Source organism: Amblyomma maculatum, chromosome 1 (genome assembly GCF_055883805.1).
Source record: "Amblyomma maculatum isolate TAMU_Amacu chromosome 1, ASM5588380v1, whole genome shotgun sequence".
Lineage (NCBI taxonomy): Eukaryota > Metazoa > Arthropoda > Arachnida > Ixodida > Ixodidae > Amblyomma > Amblyomma maculatum.
This window is the reverse complement of record NC_139344.1, coordinates 118,385,468-118,402,708: the sequence shown is the minus strand read 5'-3', so window position 1 is coordinate 118,402,708 and position 17,241 is coordinate 118,385,468. Positions and strand designations below refer to the sequence as shown.

Genomic DNA, 17,241 nt, shown 5'->3' with positions numbered 1-17,241 from the left:
AACTTGAGCAACATGCGAAATTGCTACAACTGGGATAGAAAGTCTTTCTAGAAATCCGAAACGATTGAGCTAGAAAGTGTCAAATTATTATATGTATACGTTTTAAATACCGACTAATGCATCATGAAGATGTGCTTTACAATAAACCATCATTCATCTTTATCATTGTATTAATTTCAATCATTAACTAAATTATAAAAAATTTCTAGTTGTTTTGGCCGAGCACATTGTACAACAAAACTATCCTGTCTCCTGGGATGCCAATTGCAGGCATAGTTTCGTTTTCCATCTGATTGAAAGAAAAACGACTCTTTTCGTGTACCGAACCAAGTACAAAATATCGAGAGTTGGTTTAGTGTCAGGATGACATCAGTGATTCTAAATTAGAAGATAAACAGTAGCGCAATCGTTTGTCCTCTGTCATTCTTCGTCATCGTATTCCGTGCTGCTAGTGTGAAGATAATGAAATGAATACATACTTGTGTGAAATGTCCTGCCAAGTACAGAATCTGGCGACCTCGAAGATGATGGTGCGGCAGTCGTTGGTTTTGGGGCAACAGTGTCTGCGTATGCAAGTGAAGAAGCAATAGTTAATGGTTCCTGGCATGACAACAAAACGGACACATTTATGTGTACTGCTGTGAATTTCTTACATTTTCATGTACAGTAAGCAACAACCATTTTACAGTTACACAAGGCTCTCGGTAATTGTGAATTTCTGCTCGTTCACGGTAAACCAGTTCTATTTCAGTTATTTCCTGTGATGGTCGTAGTAAGCACAAGCCGAAAACTATGGTCAAAACTCAATCGGATTCCGACCTCGCTATTGCAAACCTCACGCGTTGCAAATTATTGCTACAGCTATACACAACATCTCATGAACGTTAACAATTTCAGAACTTAAGGTTTTTAGGCTATACCATTAGTTATTAGGTCGGCAACAACTTCTGCATCCAATGCAAGGCTATCTTTACCGGGCCCTGATGAACAAGACTGTAGAGGGCCGGTGTCACTCGAAACAGGGCTCAGGCACGCAGATGACGATTGTTCTGATGAAGCGACCACTGCGATTGTATGAGGGGATCCAATACCTGCGAAAGCACCGGTGAAGCAGACTTTTGAGTCGAGTGAAGGAACATTTCTTTACGCCAAGACCAAGCTCTGCATTAGCGTACCCACAAAATTGGAGTGCAAGGTGTTTCACGTAACGCTAAACTTTGATACGCCATTCACGAATACACGTTTGATACTCCTTTAACGGATGAGACAAACGTTACATTATTCATAGAGTCACCTTGAGTTACCAAGAATTTTTTGCAATGCTTTTAGTTAACTCTTTTGTTACGTTTATTCAAACATGATTTTATATAATTATTTAAAGACCAAATCTTATTTAATGTTGAGAAGCGTGCTGAGAAACCGATTGCCCGACCACTTCATTAATGTAGATACTTAGGCTATCTCTGTACAATTTTCTTCTATACATTTTTTTTATGAGCATGGAAAACAAACACAAGTCTACTCTCACCGGTGGCTGTTGCAGACGGGGACAGATAACTATTGACGGAAGTGCTCGGGCTCGAGAGAAGTGATGCTGGCAATGACTCGGTCACTGCGGCATTAGGGCTTGAGTATATAGTGCCTGCAAAAGTAGAACAAAGATTTGCAGAAATATAATCTATCAGAAATGTACGTTTTTAATCGCTGAGATTACATCGAGTGGGTTCTGCGTTAATCATAATTCGTAGCTAGAAAAAAACAATACAAAGCTTTGTTGGCAGGGCGATATTGTCAAGTGTTTAAATACACAAGCGCACACTGAAAGATACCTTGAGCGAGCTGATAGTCACAGTATTCGGTTGGCTGAATAGTAGGAATAGCAGTCTTCTTCAGCGAAGTCATCCCGGGGTCCATGAAGTCATTTGCGGTGAAATGGTCCCCGCAGATGCGGTACGTGGCGTACAGCTGGGTCGGCGACTTTTCTAACAGGTCGTCCCTCTTGGCATACTCGATCCAAGCCTTCGACCTGAAACAATTATGGCGCAGTATAAGTTGTATTTAATCGCTGCACATGACTGACTAAAATAAACCTCCGCATAATAGCCGGCCCTAGCAAGAGATTGGCAGCACTGTTTTATATTTTCGTTATGCTACACACAAAAGTCGTCAATCACCTGCTGTCACGAGGAATACGGAAGAACTTCGTCCCCGGGTTCTTTTGTCTTCTTCCGTTGTTCCCACACCAAAAAACACAGCAGTAGCTCCCGTAATTTAATCCGCTCCGTGGCATAATAGTGGGGGCTTGTGCACAAACTGTAAAGATTGTTGCAGTCATCAAACGGCAAAGAGAAATATATTGCAGCAAAAAACGAAAAGGAGATTAAAGTCGCTGATGACAGTTATTTTTAATATGTTTGCAGGCAATTATGTTAGCATATTGTTCATGAAAAATTCTGTCTAACTGGCTTCAATCCTTTTCGGAAGTGAACTGACGTAAACAAATTTTTTGGCTATAAAACAGTGACTGCCTGTATGGTTTTCTTCCAGACCGTACCTATATGCGCTAAGGACCAGTGATAAACTGTCATTTCACAGTGACCGCACACTGTCGCAATGATTGCGTAGATCGCTGTATCCGCAACAATTTTCTTCTACCCTTTCACGTGGGCACTTTCGATTGGGATTGAGCCCTTGACTTTGATCAAAATTTCAATTGCGATGGAAAATGATCTTTGATATAGCGGTCCTAAGATCGGGAGTAAGAACATCCCTAGCTTAACAGATGTCACTAAGCAGGTCCGAAACACCGAACAAAATTGCGTCCCAAACATAGCAGGTTTGGGACGCAATCGGGCAGCTCGATCTATGGCTCGATTCTGGTGCTCTGATGGCCGTGAACTATTCCTAATCGCGGCTCAAACGCGATCGGGGCATATTGACGCCCTATTAGGATCAGACCGATAACGGTCAAAATTGCCCGTTTCCCGTGTGACGAAGGCATTTTCACATGGTCGATCTCAAATGTGCGTTACACTGTTCGACCCACGCCATGTAAAGTGCTTGTGTTACGATACGGGTGAGCCATCGGTAAATCTGTGTTTTAAACCGAACGTCGTTCCGAGTGATTTCTGGAAAATTATGCTTTCGAAGAGATGCACATGCACTTCCGTAAAAGACATTAGAAGAACAAACGGATGGCTCACGGCTCATATTATATGCTACACGTACAAAATACGTTCACGCGGCATAAAAAACGACTTGCTACAATGCTCTTAGCTCAAGAAATATCAAAATTAATCCTACGGGTAAAAGGAAACAACTTACCGGGAAAATGAGGTGACTCGTTGAAAAGCGCGGTGAGGTGGGCGTAACCGGCGGCACATGACCGTCGCAGCAACAACTTCTATATGGAAATGGATAGCTTTGATGTAACCCGGTGGACGTGTGATAAGCTGTTGACCTTCGAAGTAGAGTGGAAGCCAACATAGGCCGCCTGGCGGGTGGTCAGACCCGTTTTTGCTCGGCCGCGAAACGGCTCGAGTGTCCGCTCTTTACGTAAGTATGTTTCTCTATGGGCACGTTACGCAGAAAATATAGCGCCGGTGTCGGTGTTGTCGTTGTGAGCAAATAACGGGCTTGCCTCTGGCAGGTGATAGCTGGAAGCTGACGCGGCCAAGCACTGATTGTCCGGTGGTTTGTGCTACCTAGCGAGACGACGAGATATCAGATAGTTGCGAGGAGCTGCTAATTCAGGTCGCTCATTTGCGATGGGGAGGTGGAATAAGGATCAGCTTACCAGTGCTCTTGAATGCCGAGTCAGGCACGCTACACCTAGGCCACACATGCACGTTCACACAGCTCGATTAAAGCGGGGATTTATACATCAGATAGTAGCCTACGGCCGGTAGCTGCATGGTTAACGTGGTAGCTTAATCGCTTAATGCTATCACGTATTACCCTTAAAGGCAGAGCTTGAGTGTCCCCCATAATTTTCCCCTTCTTTTCTAATTTTATTTTTAGTAAACAGTTACTGCCACTGCTACTCTCAAGCACTGATTCAACCATCCAGCGCTCGTACATTCCCCTACCACGAACAACTTGTGAGTTTAATTATAGGCTTTCCGGCAGGTAGGCAGGCCATGCAAAACAGGGACGCGCCAGCTGTTCCTTGGGAAGGAAAGGAAAGTTCCTGTAGAAAGAACTCATAATCGTCATTTAATATTCGGAAGCGTACTTCAAGCGCCCGGTAAAAAAAAAAAAAAACAACGAAACAATTATTTTCTAAGTTTTTGTGGTCTGAAGAACTTACAGGTCTGACAGGTTACTAAACGACCTCGACGCCCATAACACGCATGACTTGTCGTGTCGACCTATCACGCGTTACATCACCACAATTATCAGCATCGCGAAACCATATTTGTGCAGAGGTTGAAGTTTTTCTTGATTTGTAACGATGCTTTTTTACCACAGGCTTCAAATGCAGCGTCAATCCAAGCAAGGAAGCAATGCTTAAGCATGATCCTTATTTTTTTTTTCCGAGTGCTGCGCCGCATAGCTCCCGTATCTACCATGCATGGGCACTGCTGCATGTTGTTCAAGGTCCTTTCTTCGCAGCCGCTGTCTGATGGCCAAGAGCTCAGGCGAATTGTGTTAGCAATACCATCTAACCGGTAGCGACAAGGGAGCCTGAGTTTTTGAAGACTTCCATATCAAATTTCGACGTCGCGTTGCGAACGGACGGCGCTCACAGGCCGCAGAAGCAAATTCCTTATCATGCACAGAAAAAATTCCGAGGCACTACGTTTAAAACCACCACATTTCACTTGCGGAAGAGCGCTGGGCGAGATTAGGTTTCCGGAGAGCTGCGGTAGCCTGTTTTCTCCTATACAAGAAGAAAAAAATAACTAAGCTGATTACAAAGTAGATTGTACCTTACCTGTGGTCGCCACAGGCAGCTGCCCGGCTCTGCTTGACAAAGCAAATCTAAATACCTCTGAACCCTGAACCGTATGCGCTGACCGAAGTGCGCCTCGTGACGATACTAAACTAACATGAATTCGCTTTTACTATCTTCCATCATCATGCAGCTCTCATTTCCTTTTCAACAGAAGGACACCGCTAAATTTTGAAGCTATAAAAATTTGTATCCTGTATGTGAATACCGGGAAATATGGGGGCCAGCGGGTGGAATGAAACACCCCAGTGCATTCGTCCATAAGTAGCTCAGCAAGCTGAGCTATTATTATTATTATGATTAGAGAAGTTTTGCCGAATATTATATGGGCTAGGGCAGGGAGTGTGTTCCCAGAAATATTTCCTTTGTATTCTGTACCGACTATTTTTTTATTACTTAAAGTCTTCCCTGTAACGTACTGCATATTAAACTACTACTGGGTCTTTCTTCTTTTTCATCTTCTTTATTCTTCTTCTCTTTTCTGCCTCTTTTTTTCTCTTCGTTTTCTTCTTCTTTCTCTTCTTTTCCTTCTCTTTTATTATTTCTCTTCTTATTTCTGTCTATACTTCTCTTCTTCTTTCTCCCCTTCTTCTTCTTCTTCTTCTTCTTCTTCTTCTTCTTCTTCTTCTTCTTCTTCTTTTATTATTTCTCTTCTTATTTCTGTCTATACTTCTCTTCTTCTTTCTCCCCTTCTTCTTCTTCTTCTTCTTCTTCTTCTTCTTCTTCTTTCTTCTTCTTCTTCTTCTTCTTCTTCTTCTTCTTCTTCTTCTTCTTCTTCTTCTTCTTCTTCTTCTTCTTCTTCTTCTTCTTCTTCTTCTTCTTCTTCTTCTTCTTCTTCTTCTTCTTCTTCTTCTTCTTCTTCTTCTTCTTCTTCTTCTTCTTCCTTCTTCTTCTTCTTCTTCTTCTTCTTCTTCTTCTTCTTCTTCTTCTTCTTCTTCTTCTTCTTCTTCTCCTTCTTCTCTTCTCCTTCTTCTTCTTCTTCTTCTTCTTCTTCTTCTTCTTCTTCTTCTTCTTCTTCTTCTTCTTCTTCTTCTTCTTCTCCTTCTTCTTCTTCTCATTTCTTTTTGCAGAACATAGAGCATGCTCCACCAGCACATTAGCTCTTCGCAGCTTGTACCAGCGTTGAAAAACTCATGACTTCAACCACTTCACCGGTACGACTACAAGATGCCATTATTGAATGTTTTAAGTCGTTGGTGTGATTCCTGGCTCCACCAATGCGTCCTGAAGGCAGCTGACGGGAGAGATTATGAAAAGCTTAGGCGAAGCCTGGACGACGCCACATACATGAATATTGGATTAAATCGGCAAAAATGAGCCCAGCGAGAGACTAGAGGAGACTGCCTCCCAACGCCTCGGCCTGTCAAACGTGCCTGAAAGAAAAAAGAAACTTCAAATACGAATGTATCTGTTCATTGAATGAGTTGCAAAGATCACGAATCCCTCTCACGCATACAGCCGACCTTAACCTGAAGGTTCCATTTCACGTCTCCCGAACACACATCCTCTGGCCGCTATTGAAACCTTACTGCAATCTATATCAAGAATTGGAAGGTTGTCTGTCTAGTTAGCTCATATACCAGGAAGAGAGGCTGTCTTGGTTACGCCGGATCCCCTAAACTTTGGAGGTGTGATGACAATGGTTCATTTCGGCTCCGATGAATTTAGAGCTCTGCAGGCACAAAGCGGACTAGCTACACTCCACGAACCAAAGCAATAGACCATGTTTCTGACGAAGGTTTACCTCTTCAGAACTTCCGAAGTTGAACCCCTTTAATGCCATACTGAAAGCTGGCTTAACCGCTACACTGATGTCAATGCTAAAAAGCCGGATTTACAGGCATCCTTCCAAAATTTAAATTTGGCAAAGTCGCATTCGTTGTAAGCGAAGAAATTTCTTCGAATCGTACTTGCGACAAAAAATGTGAGGCAGGGGATCTCCATTCTTTCTTACATCACATACAAGTGGTTTCTTACACCTCAGGATTGCATGCCGAACTAGCGACGAAGGCGAACAACGCTTTCATTTTGAGACACTCCTGTCGTCTTTCGCGCTGGTAGAGGATCGCATAGTAAACAAGAAATTTTGAATTGAAAATTACGGATATTCTACGCTACTTGCTAAACAACCTCAGAGGTAAAAGGTTAAATGAGTCTTTAGTGATACTGACAATTTCGGCAGGGATGAATGTATAATATCGCTAAATCATTTGCTTATAATGGTAGACAAAACTCAACTTTGTCTGGATTTACTACAGCGATGAGTTTACAAAACAAGAAAGCATCCAATCACGCTAACGAGGCGCATTTATGGTTTTAATTGAAAAATATCTGGCCCCCTCTAATGCCCAAGTATTTGTGAGGAACCCATGTCAGGTTACAAAGGGTCGTCTTTGTAGCCTGATGACTCACTCACTCACTCACTCACTCACTCACTCACTCACTCACTCACTCACTCACTCACTCACTCACTCACTCACTCACTCACTCACTCACTCACTCACTCACTCACTCACTCACTCACTCAATCAATCAATCAATCAATCAATCAATCAATCAATCAATCAATCAATCAATCAATCAATCAATCAATCACGCCACTTATCTACGAACCAATCGTGCAATCTCGATATCAGGCATAATTTCGCGTGTATGCTTTCTGAAATCTCGCGAGGTACCATGCATTCTGAGCTTTATGTCATTGTTAATGTCTAAAATCAAACTCTAGAAATATGTTTCTTTGTGTGCTTGGCTCAGCGTGATGGTCTGATTGAGTAGACGAAAACTTCAGGTGTTAGACGCTGTTTTTCTCTCCCCGAAGGCTACCTGTAAGCATATATATATAAGCGTGTATAAGTAGAAAATTGCATGGAGCATGACAAAATTTGCGCTTGAGCAAGCAGCTAGTACTACAAACTCATCGCTTCAGAATACGCTGACGGAACCAAGCAGCCTGGTGCGTTTCAAGGAACAGTCAGAAAGGAGTAGCGGAGCAACAGAACCTGGTTTAGATATTTGCAAAGGCGTATGAGTGTAATCACGATCACAATTTGGCCTTTGGAATCAACATCGCATGCAGTGCATTTGTGAGACAGGTGCTTGCGGTCTCAAAGTTGCAGAAGAAGATGAGCAGCGACTGCTCTCTTGGCTGCAGTTTGGTTGCTGCCAACACTTAAACTTTGTGACAACAGCCCTCTTATCTATTATGCACGAAAGTTTCGGCAAATATAAAAGATATGGAGCTTAAAGCTGAGCGTGACATGTAACACACTGCAGTACGTCAATAAGGTTCCCCGTTGGGGTAGACCATCAGTGACACTTAAATCGAATGACCTAATTTCAGCCTGAAGGTGGCCGCTCCCGTTCAACTCGTAGGCATGAAAATTTTTTTTCTCTTTCATAGCTCATACTTTCCGAAAATGCCGAGGAAATCTCGCTTCCAAACCACGCTCTCTTCTGCCTCTTTGCCGCCGCTAAAACTGTTTCCCCACGCGGTTTCTCGAGCATTGAACGGAGGCGCGGAAACCTCTCGAAAAGCATTGCCGCAGCGGCTCCCGTTATTAGCGCGACGCGCAACATCCCCTCTCTTCCCCTCCCCCACCCCATCTTTCTTTTTTTTTTTTTCTTTTTGCTGTCTCTCTCTCCATCCATGCTTCTCTATTGTGCCAGTAATCGCCGGCGAGAGATGGCGACTGCGCAGCTGCGCTAAGAGGACTTCGCGGCGGGAGCGCCAAGGCTTCGCCTGGCGGCGCATTTGCGTAGCGCCGTCGAATGCCCCATAAAAAAAAGAAAGAAAGGACAGAGAAAGAATACATGATTTTTTATTCCGTTCTTCCGTTTCGCTCCGCTCTCTCTCCGCGATTAGATTGGACGGGGGAGAGCGTCCGCGCCCAAAGCAGCAGCAGCAGCCGCAGCATCGGCGGCCCGGTTACGCGCGCCGCCTCCGCCGAGGTTTTCGCTCCCGCACACGGCGGCAGTCGGCGCTGGCGCGCACCGTAGCTGCTGGTGTCCGCCCCCTCCACATACTCGTCTGCTCGTCGTTGCAGTCGCTGCCGGCGCATTTGAGCTCGCCCGCGCGATAGACACTCAATCAACTCAGTCCCTCAGCGGCCGGCTTCTGTTCTGGTCGGGCAATGCGGCCCTGCGCCTGCCGCGGCGACCGAAGGTGAAACAGCACCGGGAGGGGAGAAGCCGTCGGATAGCCCGGCCGTGACTCCGCAGCGGCGGCTGGAGTCGTTCACGATCGTCGAGCATCGTCTCTCTGCCCGCCTTCAAGCGCGAAGAGGCCGGCCATGGGCAAGAAGAACAGCAAGCTCAAAGGAGAAGTGGTCGCCCGGCTCGCCAAGGAAACATACTGTGAGTAATGTCCAGCTCTCCGCCGCAGGGATGCAAGCGTGCATGGCTCACGCACCCATCTGTGTCGATCCGCACATGAACGCCGGCTCGAAGGCCTTCTGTGCGAATCGACGCGGAATACTGGCTCACACGGGACCCGATGTCCGACGCGCGCGGTCCGGTGCTCCGCCTACGGTCAAGAAGCGAAAAGGTGCGGCTAATGGTGCCCACAGCTTCTGTAACGGGGCTACTAACTCAAGATCGCGGTCGGCTCTCGAGAGAATGAATAACGTGGAGGAAAGCTCACTGTCAACCTGAGGTTTTGAAAATTTACCCCCGACGATGCAGCTGTCATTGGTGAGATATTGAACGACGAAGCATCATACACCAGCAACAAGAACTGGTTTAGCGCTCTACCAAATGCCATGGCTGCAGCTTACATCCAGAGAACGATTCTGTGACGTTCGGATGAGGCCGCGAGCGATCGCAGTTAGTTTGGTTACATCAGCTCGTGGAGGCAGCTTGGCAGAGGCGTGCGCATAGGGGTGTAGCTTTACAAGCACAGCGCTGTACGTCATTGACAGCTGGGCGAGCAAAAGCTGCATTCGTTGCTCACACAGCGGCGCCTCCTCACTGCTCCTTTGCTTCCCACTGATGAGCGATTCTGCGGCTCCATTTAGGTCCCTCTGTTTGAGTGGACCCCGCTGTGACGCGGACAACGAGTAGTGCGGTAGTTCAGTTGTCGCTGCAAAGTCTCCTCTCCTTTATAAGAAAGAAAGTGGGCAAGCACACCCACATACGTCAGGTAATACCAACAAGGACACATTCACGTTTCTTGTTACGTGAAAGAGGCTATTTACTTCCTGTGAGGCTATCGTATTAGGCTGAAACAAGTCGGATGAAATTCACTCTTCCTGATGCAGCACGCAGTGAACTGCATTCTGAAGTGCGCTGTCTGCAGTGTTACTGTATTCATCCAGGTATGCTAAACACGTCAGCAGATCAGTGGGGAATGAAATTTTCTATTTGTTATTTCACCGTCGCGACAGGCTGTTTATGCGTGTACTAGGTATGAGGTGAATTTCAAGGGATTCTAGTGCCCGGAGGTTTTTTCGTTGTATTGTGCTGTTAACGCTCAAATTTATATCCTACGAAAAATAAACCAGGGCACTTTGCTCAATTTTACTGTTGCGGTACAGGACGTTCTGTCATCTGACAATCGAATCAATATGCGCATTTATTTTCATAAAGGTGGTTTGGCGGCGTATAAGTGGGTCAGAGGAAAATTAGAGACGGAATATATGTGTACAGGTTTTAGCCTGTTACTCCATAGTACAGACTGCCTGGCAAATGTCATATGTGAGACTAATTATCAGAGACACGTGGTCGCTGCCGGAGCAAAGAGACACGTCGTCTTGAGGTAGAACGCTGATGCACAAGGATCTGCTTCTAGTGGCACTGCGTACGGTATCGCTAAAAATAGATTAGCTATTCAAAACGTATTCACACTGATTTCAGATTACTTTGCAAATGAGGTACCCCACCCCAATAACAAGGAATAAATAAATCCTTTAGATTTTTTTTCATTTCCACGGGTATATAAAGTCATATCTTTAAATATAGATAAGGATAGTTTTGACACAGTTTGTAAGTGCTTTGTATAATTCATGTGCTAGAGGGTATGAAATGGGAGGGCTTAGTGAGGTTAGGAGGCCGAATGAGGCACATACTGTACTGAAGGATAGGCATGTACTGTGTTATCGTGGTTTACCAGAGAGGCGACAACTAGGAGTAGGTTTCCTTGTCAATAAGTATATATCGGGTAATATAGATGAATTCTATAGTATTAATGAGAGGGTGGGCAGGCATCGTAATTAGGCTTAATAAGCGATATAAACTGAAGGTTGTACCGGCCTATGCACCCACATGCAGTTATGATGACCAGGCAGTTGAAAGCTTCTACGAAGATGTAGAATCGGCAATGCGAAAAGTGAAGACGCAGTATACCGTACTAATGGGCGACTTCAATGCCAAGGTAGGGAAAAAGCAGGCAGGAGACCAGGCAGTAGGTGACTATGGCATTGGTTCTAGGAATAGCAGGGGGGAGTTACTGGTTGCGTTTGCAGAGCGCAATAACTTAAGAATCATGAATACCTTATTCAGCAAACGGAAGAACCGGAAATAGACATGGAAAAGTCCTAACGGGGAGACTAAAAATGAAATTGATTTCATAATGTGTTCAACCCCCGCCATTATGCAAGCTGTAGAGGTAATCGGGAAAGTGCGATGCAGTAACCACAGGATGGTGAGGTCCCGAATTAGCCTAAATCTGTAGAAGGAACGCAACAGATTAGTAAGAAAGAAAACCGTCAACGAATTAGCGGTGAGGGAGAGGGCAGAAGAGTTCAGGATCTCCCTACAGAATAGATATTCAGCTCTAAACGAGGATGGCGACATTACCCTAGAAGCAATCAACAATAATTTCAGAGATATCATTACTGAATGTGCGGTAGAAGTAGGCGGTAGAAGTAGGCGGTAGGATAGTTAGAGAGGATACCGGTAAGCTGTCTAAGGAGACGAAAGATTTGATTAAGAAACGCCAGAGTATGAAAGCTTCCAATCCAACAGACCAGATCCGATTGGCCGAGATATCAAAGCTAATCAATAAGCTCAAGGTGGCAGATATAAGGAAGTATAACATGGATAAAATTGAGCATGCTGTAAAGAACGAGGGAAGCCTTAAAGCGGTAAAGAAGAAATTGGACATAGGCAAAAACCAGATGTATGCGATAAGCGACAAGGCGGGCAACGTCATCACGAATATGGACAAGATAGTCAAAGTAGCCGAGGAGTTCTATACAGATCTCTACAGTAGCCAAAGAAGTCAGGACCGTAACGAGATTGGCGGTAGAGAAAAACAGTCAGACGTTCCACCAGTGACGAAGGACGAGGTCAAGAAAGCATTAGAAAATAGGAAAAGGGGGAAATCAGCTGAAGGACGGGGGGAATATCGTGTTAGAAAAACTGGCCACTCTGTATACGCAGTGCCTGGTGTCGGCGACGGTACCGGAACCATGGAAGAATGCAAACATTATCCTCATTCATAAGAAAGTTGACTCTAAGGACCTTAAAAATTACAGACCAATCAGCTTACTGTCTGTTATGTATAAGGTATTTACTAAGGTAATCGCTAATAGAATCAGGACAACCTTAGACTGCAATCAAGCAAAGGATCAAGCAGGTTTTCGGAAACTGTACTCTACTATCGATCATATCCATACCATCAATCAGGTGATAGAAAAATGCTCGGAATATAACCAGCCCTTATACATAGCATTCATTGATTACGAAAAAGCATTTGACTCAGTTGAAACCTCGGCGGTGATGCAGGCATTGCGAAATCAGGGGGTAGACGAGCCGTACGTGAAGGTGCTGGAAGATATAGTGGCTGCACAGCAACCATAGTTTGCACAAAGAAAGTAACAAATTTCCCATAAAGAAAGGTGTTAGGCAAGGAGACACAATCTCCCCAGTACTATTCACAGCTTGCTTAGAGGAAGTATTCAGAGGCTTGGAATGGGAGCAGTTAGGGATAAGGGTAGATGGAGAATACCTCAGAAATCTGCGATTTGCTGATGACATTGTCTTGCTAAGCAACTCTGGGGATGAACTGTAAATAATGATTGGTGACTTAGACAGGAAAAGTAGAAAGGTAGGCTTGAAAATCAATATGCAGAAGACTAAGGTAATGTTCAACAGCCTCAGGGATGAAACAGCAGTTTACATTAGGTAGCGAATTACTGGAAGTAGTGGGCGAATATGTCTACTTAGGACAGGTAGTAACCGCAGATCCGGACCATGAAAAAGAAATAACAAGAAGAATAAGATTGGGATGGAGCGCATTTGGCAAGCACTCACAGATTATGACTAGCAGCTTACCGGTATCGCTCAAGAGGAAAGTATATAACAGTTGCATCTTACCTGTACTCATCTATGGGGCTGAAACGTGGAGGCTAATCAAGAGAGTTCTACTTAAGTTGAGGACAACCCAGAGAGCTATGGAACGAAAAATGGTAGGGGTAACATTAAGAGACAGGAAGCGTGCAGAGTGGGTCAGAGAAATAACTCAAGTTACCGACATTCTAGTGGAAATTAAGAACAAGAAATTGGCATGGGCAGGACATGCAGTGCGAAGAGAGGATAACCGATGGTCGCTTAGGGTAACAAACTGGATTCCAAGGGAAGGAAAGCGTAGCAGGGGGCGGCAGAAATTATTTTTCATTTTTGCAAACCAATTACTTCACAAAATTCTGCCCGGAGGTAACTAAAAATCAAACTACTTAAAATGTGACGCATTCCTCGCCTGCAGCGTGGCAGCGCAGATGAGCCGTATTCAATGGTCAGCACATCATCGGCTTCTAATCGCGTGGTACCGCTTTACGTGTACAGTTATCCACTATACATGCTTACTATCACTGAATTATTATATTAACTGACGAATAAGATATATTATTATTATTATTATTATTATTATTATTATTATTATTATTATTATTATTATTATTATTATTATTATTATTATTATTATTATTATTATTATTATTATTATTATTATTATTACTGATGAATTGATTATTATTATCATTGAGCACTGTCACTGACGACGAACTTCGAACGCTGCTTGTTAGTTCAATCACTATGCCATGCATATTTTACATCTTACCAATACAAATGCGAGTGAGGCCCCCCGCAGCGCTCAGTAGTTAGGGAGCGCAAGTGCTGAGCCCGATGACGCGAGTTCGATCCCGGCCGCGGCAGCCGCTTCTCGATGGAGACTAAAAGTAAGGGGCCGTGTACTGTACGATGTCGGTCCAAGTCAAAGAACCCCAGGGGATCGATATTATCCGGAGCCCCGTTACGGCGTCCCTGATAGCCACTTAGGGACGTTGAACCGTATAAAACCAAAGCAAATATGACTGAAGTGAGGGAAAAAAAATATTGCGAGTGCGTGATTTTTGAGCGACTGCTGCTTGCCCGACACAATACTGACCGGCTGGCGCACGGAAGAGAGAAGCGACTACCTCTTGCGATTCAAGCACCCCAGTATAATTTTGTCCTTGTCATTTGGGTGTATTCGCTGAACGGTTGGGCTGGACTAAAAGGTCAAATTGGGATGCAAGAAAGTTTTTCTTGGTTACCTGAGAAAAAAAAAGTAAATGCAAGGAAAAAAGTGTGTATTTCATTGAGAGGATTTGCCAAGCACGAATGGTTTTTAGAGAGTCGGTAATTGCTATGGACAAACCTAAGGGTAGACCAGAGAAATAGTTTACCCCGACATGAGATCGCACAAGTTGGGCCTGGTTGCCGAATCAACGCTTGTATTCGGTGGCCGCTGTTTTATCATTCCAAAAGCATTTCGCGACTGCTGGTCACATTTTCGTGATCCTGGATGAGTAGAAACTAATGGTGCGGCTCTATGTGCGATCCTTTAGGTATTCCCTCATCAGTATCTGGCAGAGCGCAGCCAAACGAGCGTTGTACCGCTTTCTCAGAAACTTCGCAGTTGAAAAATGCTCCCTAGTGCGGGGCTCAGCCTCCCACTTTCTAGCCATTCGTATTAACTAAGTAGATCGAGTGACCCGGTGAGACCTATGGTTCAGGGTTTGTTCCCCGGAGAGGAAATTTTCTTTGTTTTTCTTCAGTAGCGAGGGTCGAGATTTTTTTTTAAGGTTGCTTGCGGCGCTCTTGTGCATATTAAAGAGTTATTGCTTCCTTTTTCGAGGTCTACTTTACGTTGGCAGACTCCTACATATACATTGGGTAACGAAAGCTTCAACTAGGACATCGAATTCTGTTCTGTTTTGTGCTTGAGTAAGGCGCTTGCGTGTCCTCCATCTTGCAAACATGCCCCGGTTCTAAAGTACACGTGTGGAATTCCTGCAGGAACCAGCGCTGGCATGCAACTTATATTTTCAAAAACGAGAGTGTGTGTTGCCCGATATGCCTTTTGTCATCCGGATTAACACCACGGCATGAAACGCGCTCTCTTCGATAATGAAAAAAAAAAAAAAACAATAGCCCGTCATCTACGCAGTATACCCATTAAATCCTTGCCAAAGCTTGAAAAATGCACCACTCGTCCGAAACTAAGGCTTGTTTTATTTTTTACAGTGTGCTAAAGAGGCTGTTACTCATGAAACCAAGGTGGTTTCGTGGTCTGCCAATGTGCTTTCTAAAGATCATCTCTTCCTTAAATTTGTCTCGTTTAAAAACACGAGACCTGCACCGATACCGTAATGATCGGAGCACTGTCCGACTAAGCAAGCTCAACTGCGCGAATAAAAAAGGAAGTGACGCAAAGCGGCAAGCTTACTCATTAACTGAACACGTGAAATAGGTTTTTTTGCGGTTTATTTGGTGCTTAAACTGTCCTTAACCTCGTTTTTGGCGCATGATAGCCTCAATTACTTATTCACCATTAAATACAACCCAACACAACCCTTGAACTATCCCCTTATTGGAGGATACAATTTTAGAGATTTGTAATGTCACAAAAGTAAGTAAAAGGCGGCGCTCTCGAGTTTTCTAACTTCTTGTCGTTGAGCTTGTACCTGGATGGTAACAAAACACTCTAGAGTCGACTGTTATAATAATGGAGGCTAGCATGTTTTTGTTATCATCCGGGCAAATGTATGACGACAAAAAATCGAACAACGGAGGGCGTAGGCGTCGCGCCGCGCTGAAAGAACAGTTACCTAAATGTGTGAACCGTATGTTATAATATCGTACTGTTCAATCGATTATCTCACTTTATTATGTCAATCGATTATCGATTATCTCCACAGGACACGCGCACCTGGATCTCGTGACCGCGGATAACACATTCTCATAGGCCACCCACCGGGGCAATGCTGCATTCTCATTGGGTGGAATGTGGTCACCTAACATAGTCGGGCATTTGTGGCGTTATTAAGTTGTCTGTTGCGACAGACCCGCTAGTGCTTCTGATACTACTACACTGCAATAGAATTGCCCTGCTGGTAGTACTGCTACTACCATCACATGAAATCGTCGTCGTAAACTCAGCAAAACCTGGCTGGCACAGACGGCGCAGTGAAAAAGAAATAAAAAGGCTCCCTCGTGTTTCAGTTAACGTGCCGGTGTTCATTATTGCGGCCCCTGTGGCGCGCGAGTTTGAGGGAAAAGGTGCTCGTCGGGAAGCGGAGGGGAAATGTAGCATCTCGCGCTCCGTCGCGGAACTTTTATTCTTGTTTGCGCGGAATTACGCGGAGCAAAAAGGTAGCAGAATTAACAAGGGGGCACAATTCTTTCCGAGCAGCTGCTGGCAACGTCCGAAAAGCTGGCGCGCCTAAACGCAATGATTTCCAACAGAGACAGGCGGCGTTGGAGGCGACAGGCGGAAGTGTTTTACGCTCCCGGCGTTACGCCCCGGTCGTTTTAAGCCGTGCCTCAGCCGCTAAGTTGGCGGCGCAGCAGCTGGCAGCAGCAGGATGCCATGTACAGAACTTCGCGTGGTGTCACGTCTGCGCGGGCACAGCTTTTTGTTTGACCGCTAAGCGTTGCATTCTGCGCATCGGGTTGTGATCTGCATTCACTGCTTCGCGTGCATGCAGGGCCAACGGCATAAAGTGCAAGGCGCGCCCCGCTGGACAGAACCGTTCACTAAATGTTTCGTTTCGGCTTCACTTTGACAAGGCGCGCCAAACGGGACCTAACGTCCATAGAGGACGGCTGGCCGTTTTCAAAAGCTTCAAGCCGCCTCTCAGAGTCCCAAATTGGCGGGCAGTTTCGTACGCTTTTAACGAAGGGGAAAACATGATTCGCTGGTGTGGTTCTGTTTTTCCAGCTGTCAAACCATAAGCAAAAAAAAAAAAAAAAGTTAAAGGCACGCTGATGAGAATGTATCCTTTCTTCGAATTTTAGAAAAGCTG

The 17,241-nt window shown here is 44.8% G+C and overlaps 1 protein-coding gene across 1 annotated transcript in view; it reads left to right on the top strand.

Moving 5' to 3' along the window:
* Window positions 1-8,928: 8,928 nt before the first annotated feature.
* LOC146203695 (frequenin-1-like) overlaps window positions 8,929-17,241 on the top strand; it is a 221,106-nt gene continuing 212,793 nt past the window's right edge. Inside the window, exon 1 of the mRNA XM_084588860.1 lies at window positions 8,929-9,310. Within this exon, the coding sequence (XP_084444986.1) occupies window positions 9,247-9,310 (64 nt within the window). The 5' untranslated portion in view covers window positions 8,929-9,246. The remainder of the gene's footprint in view (window positions 9,311-17,241) is intronic.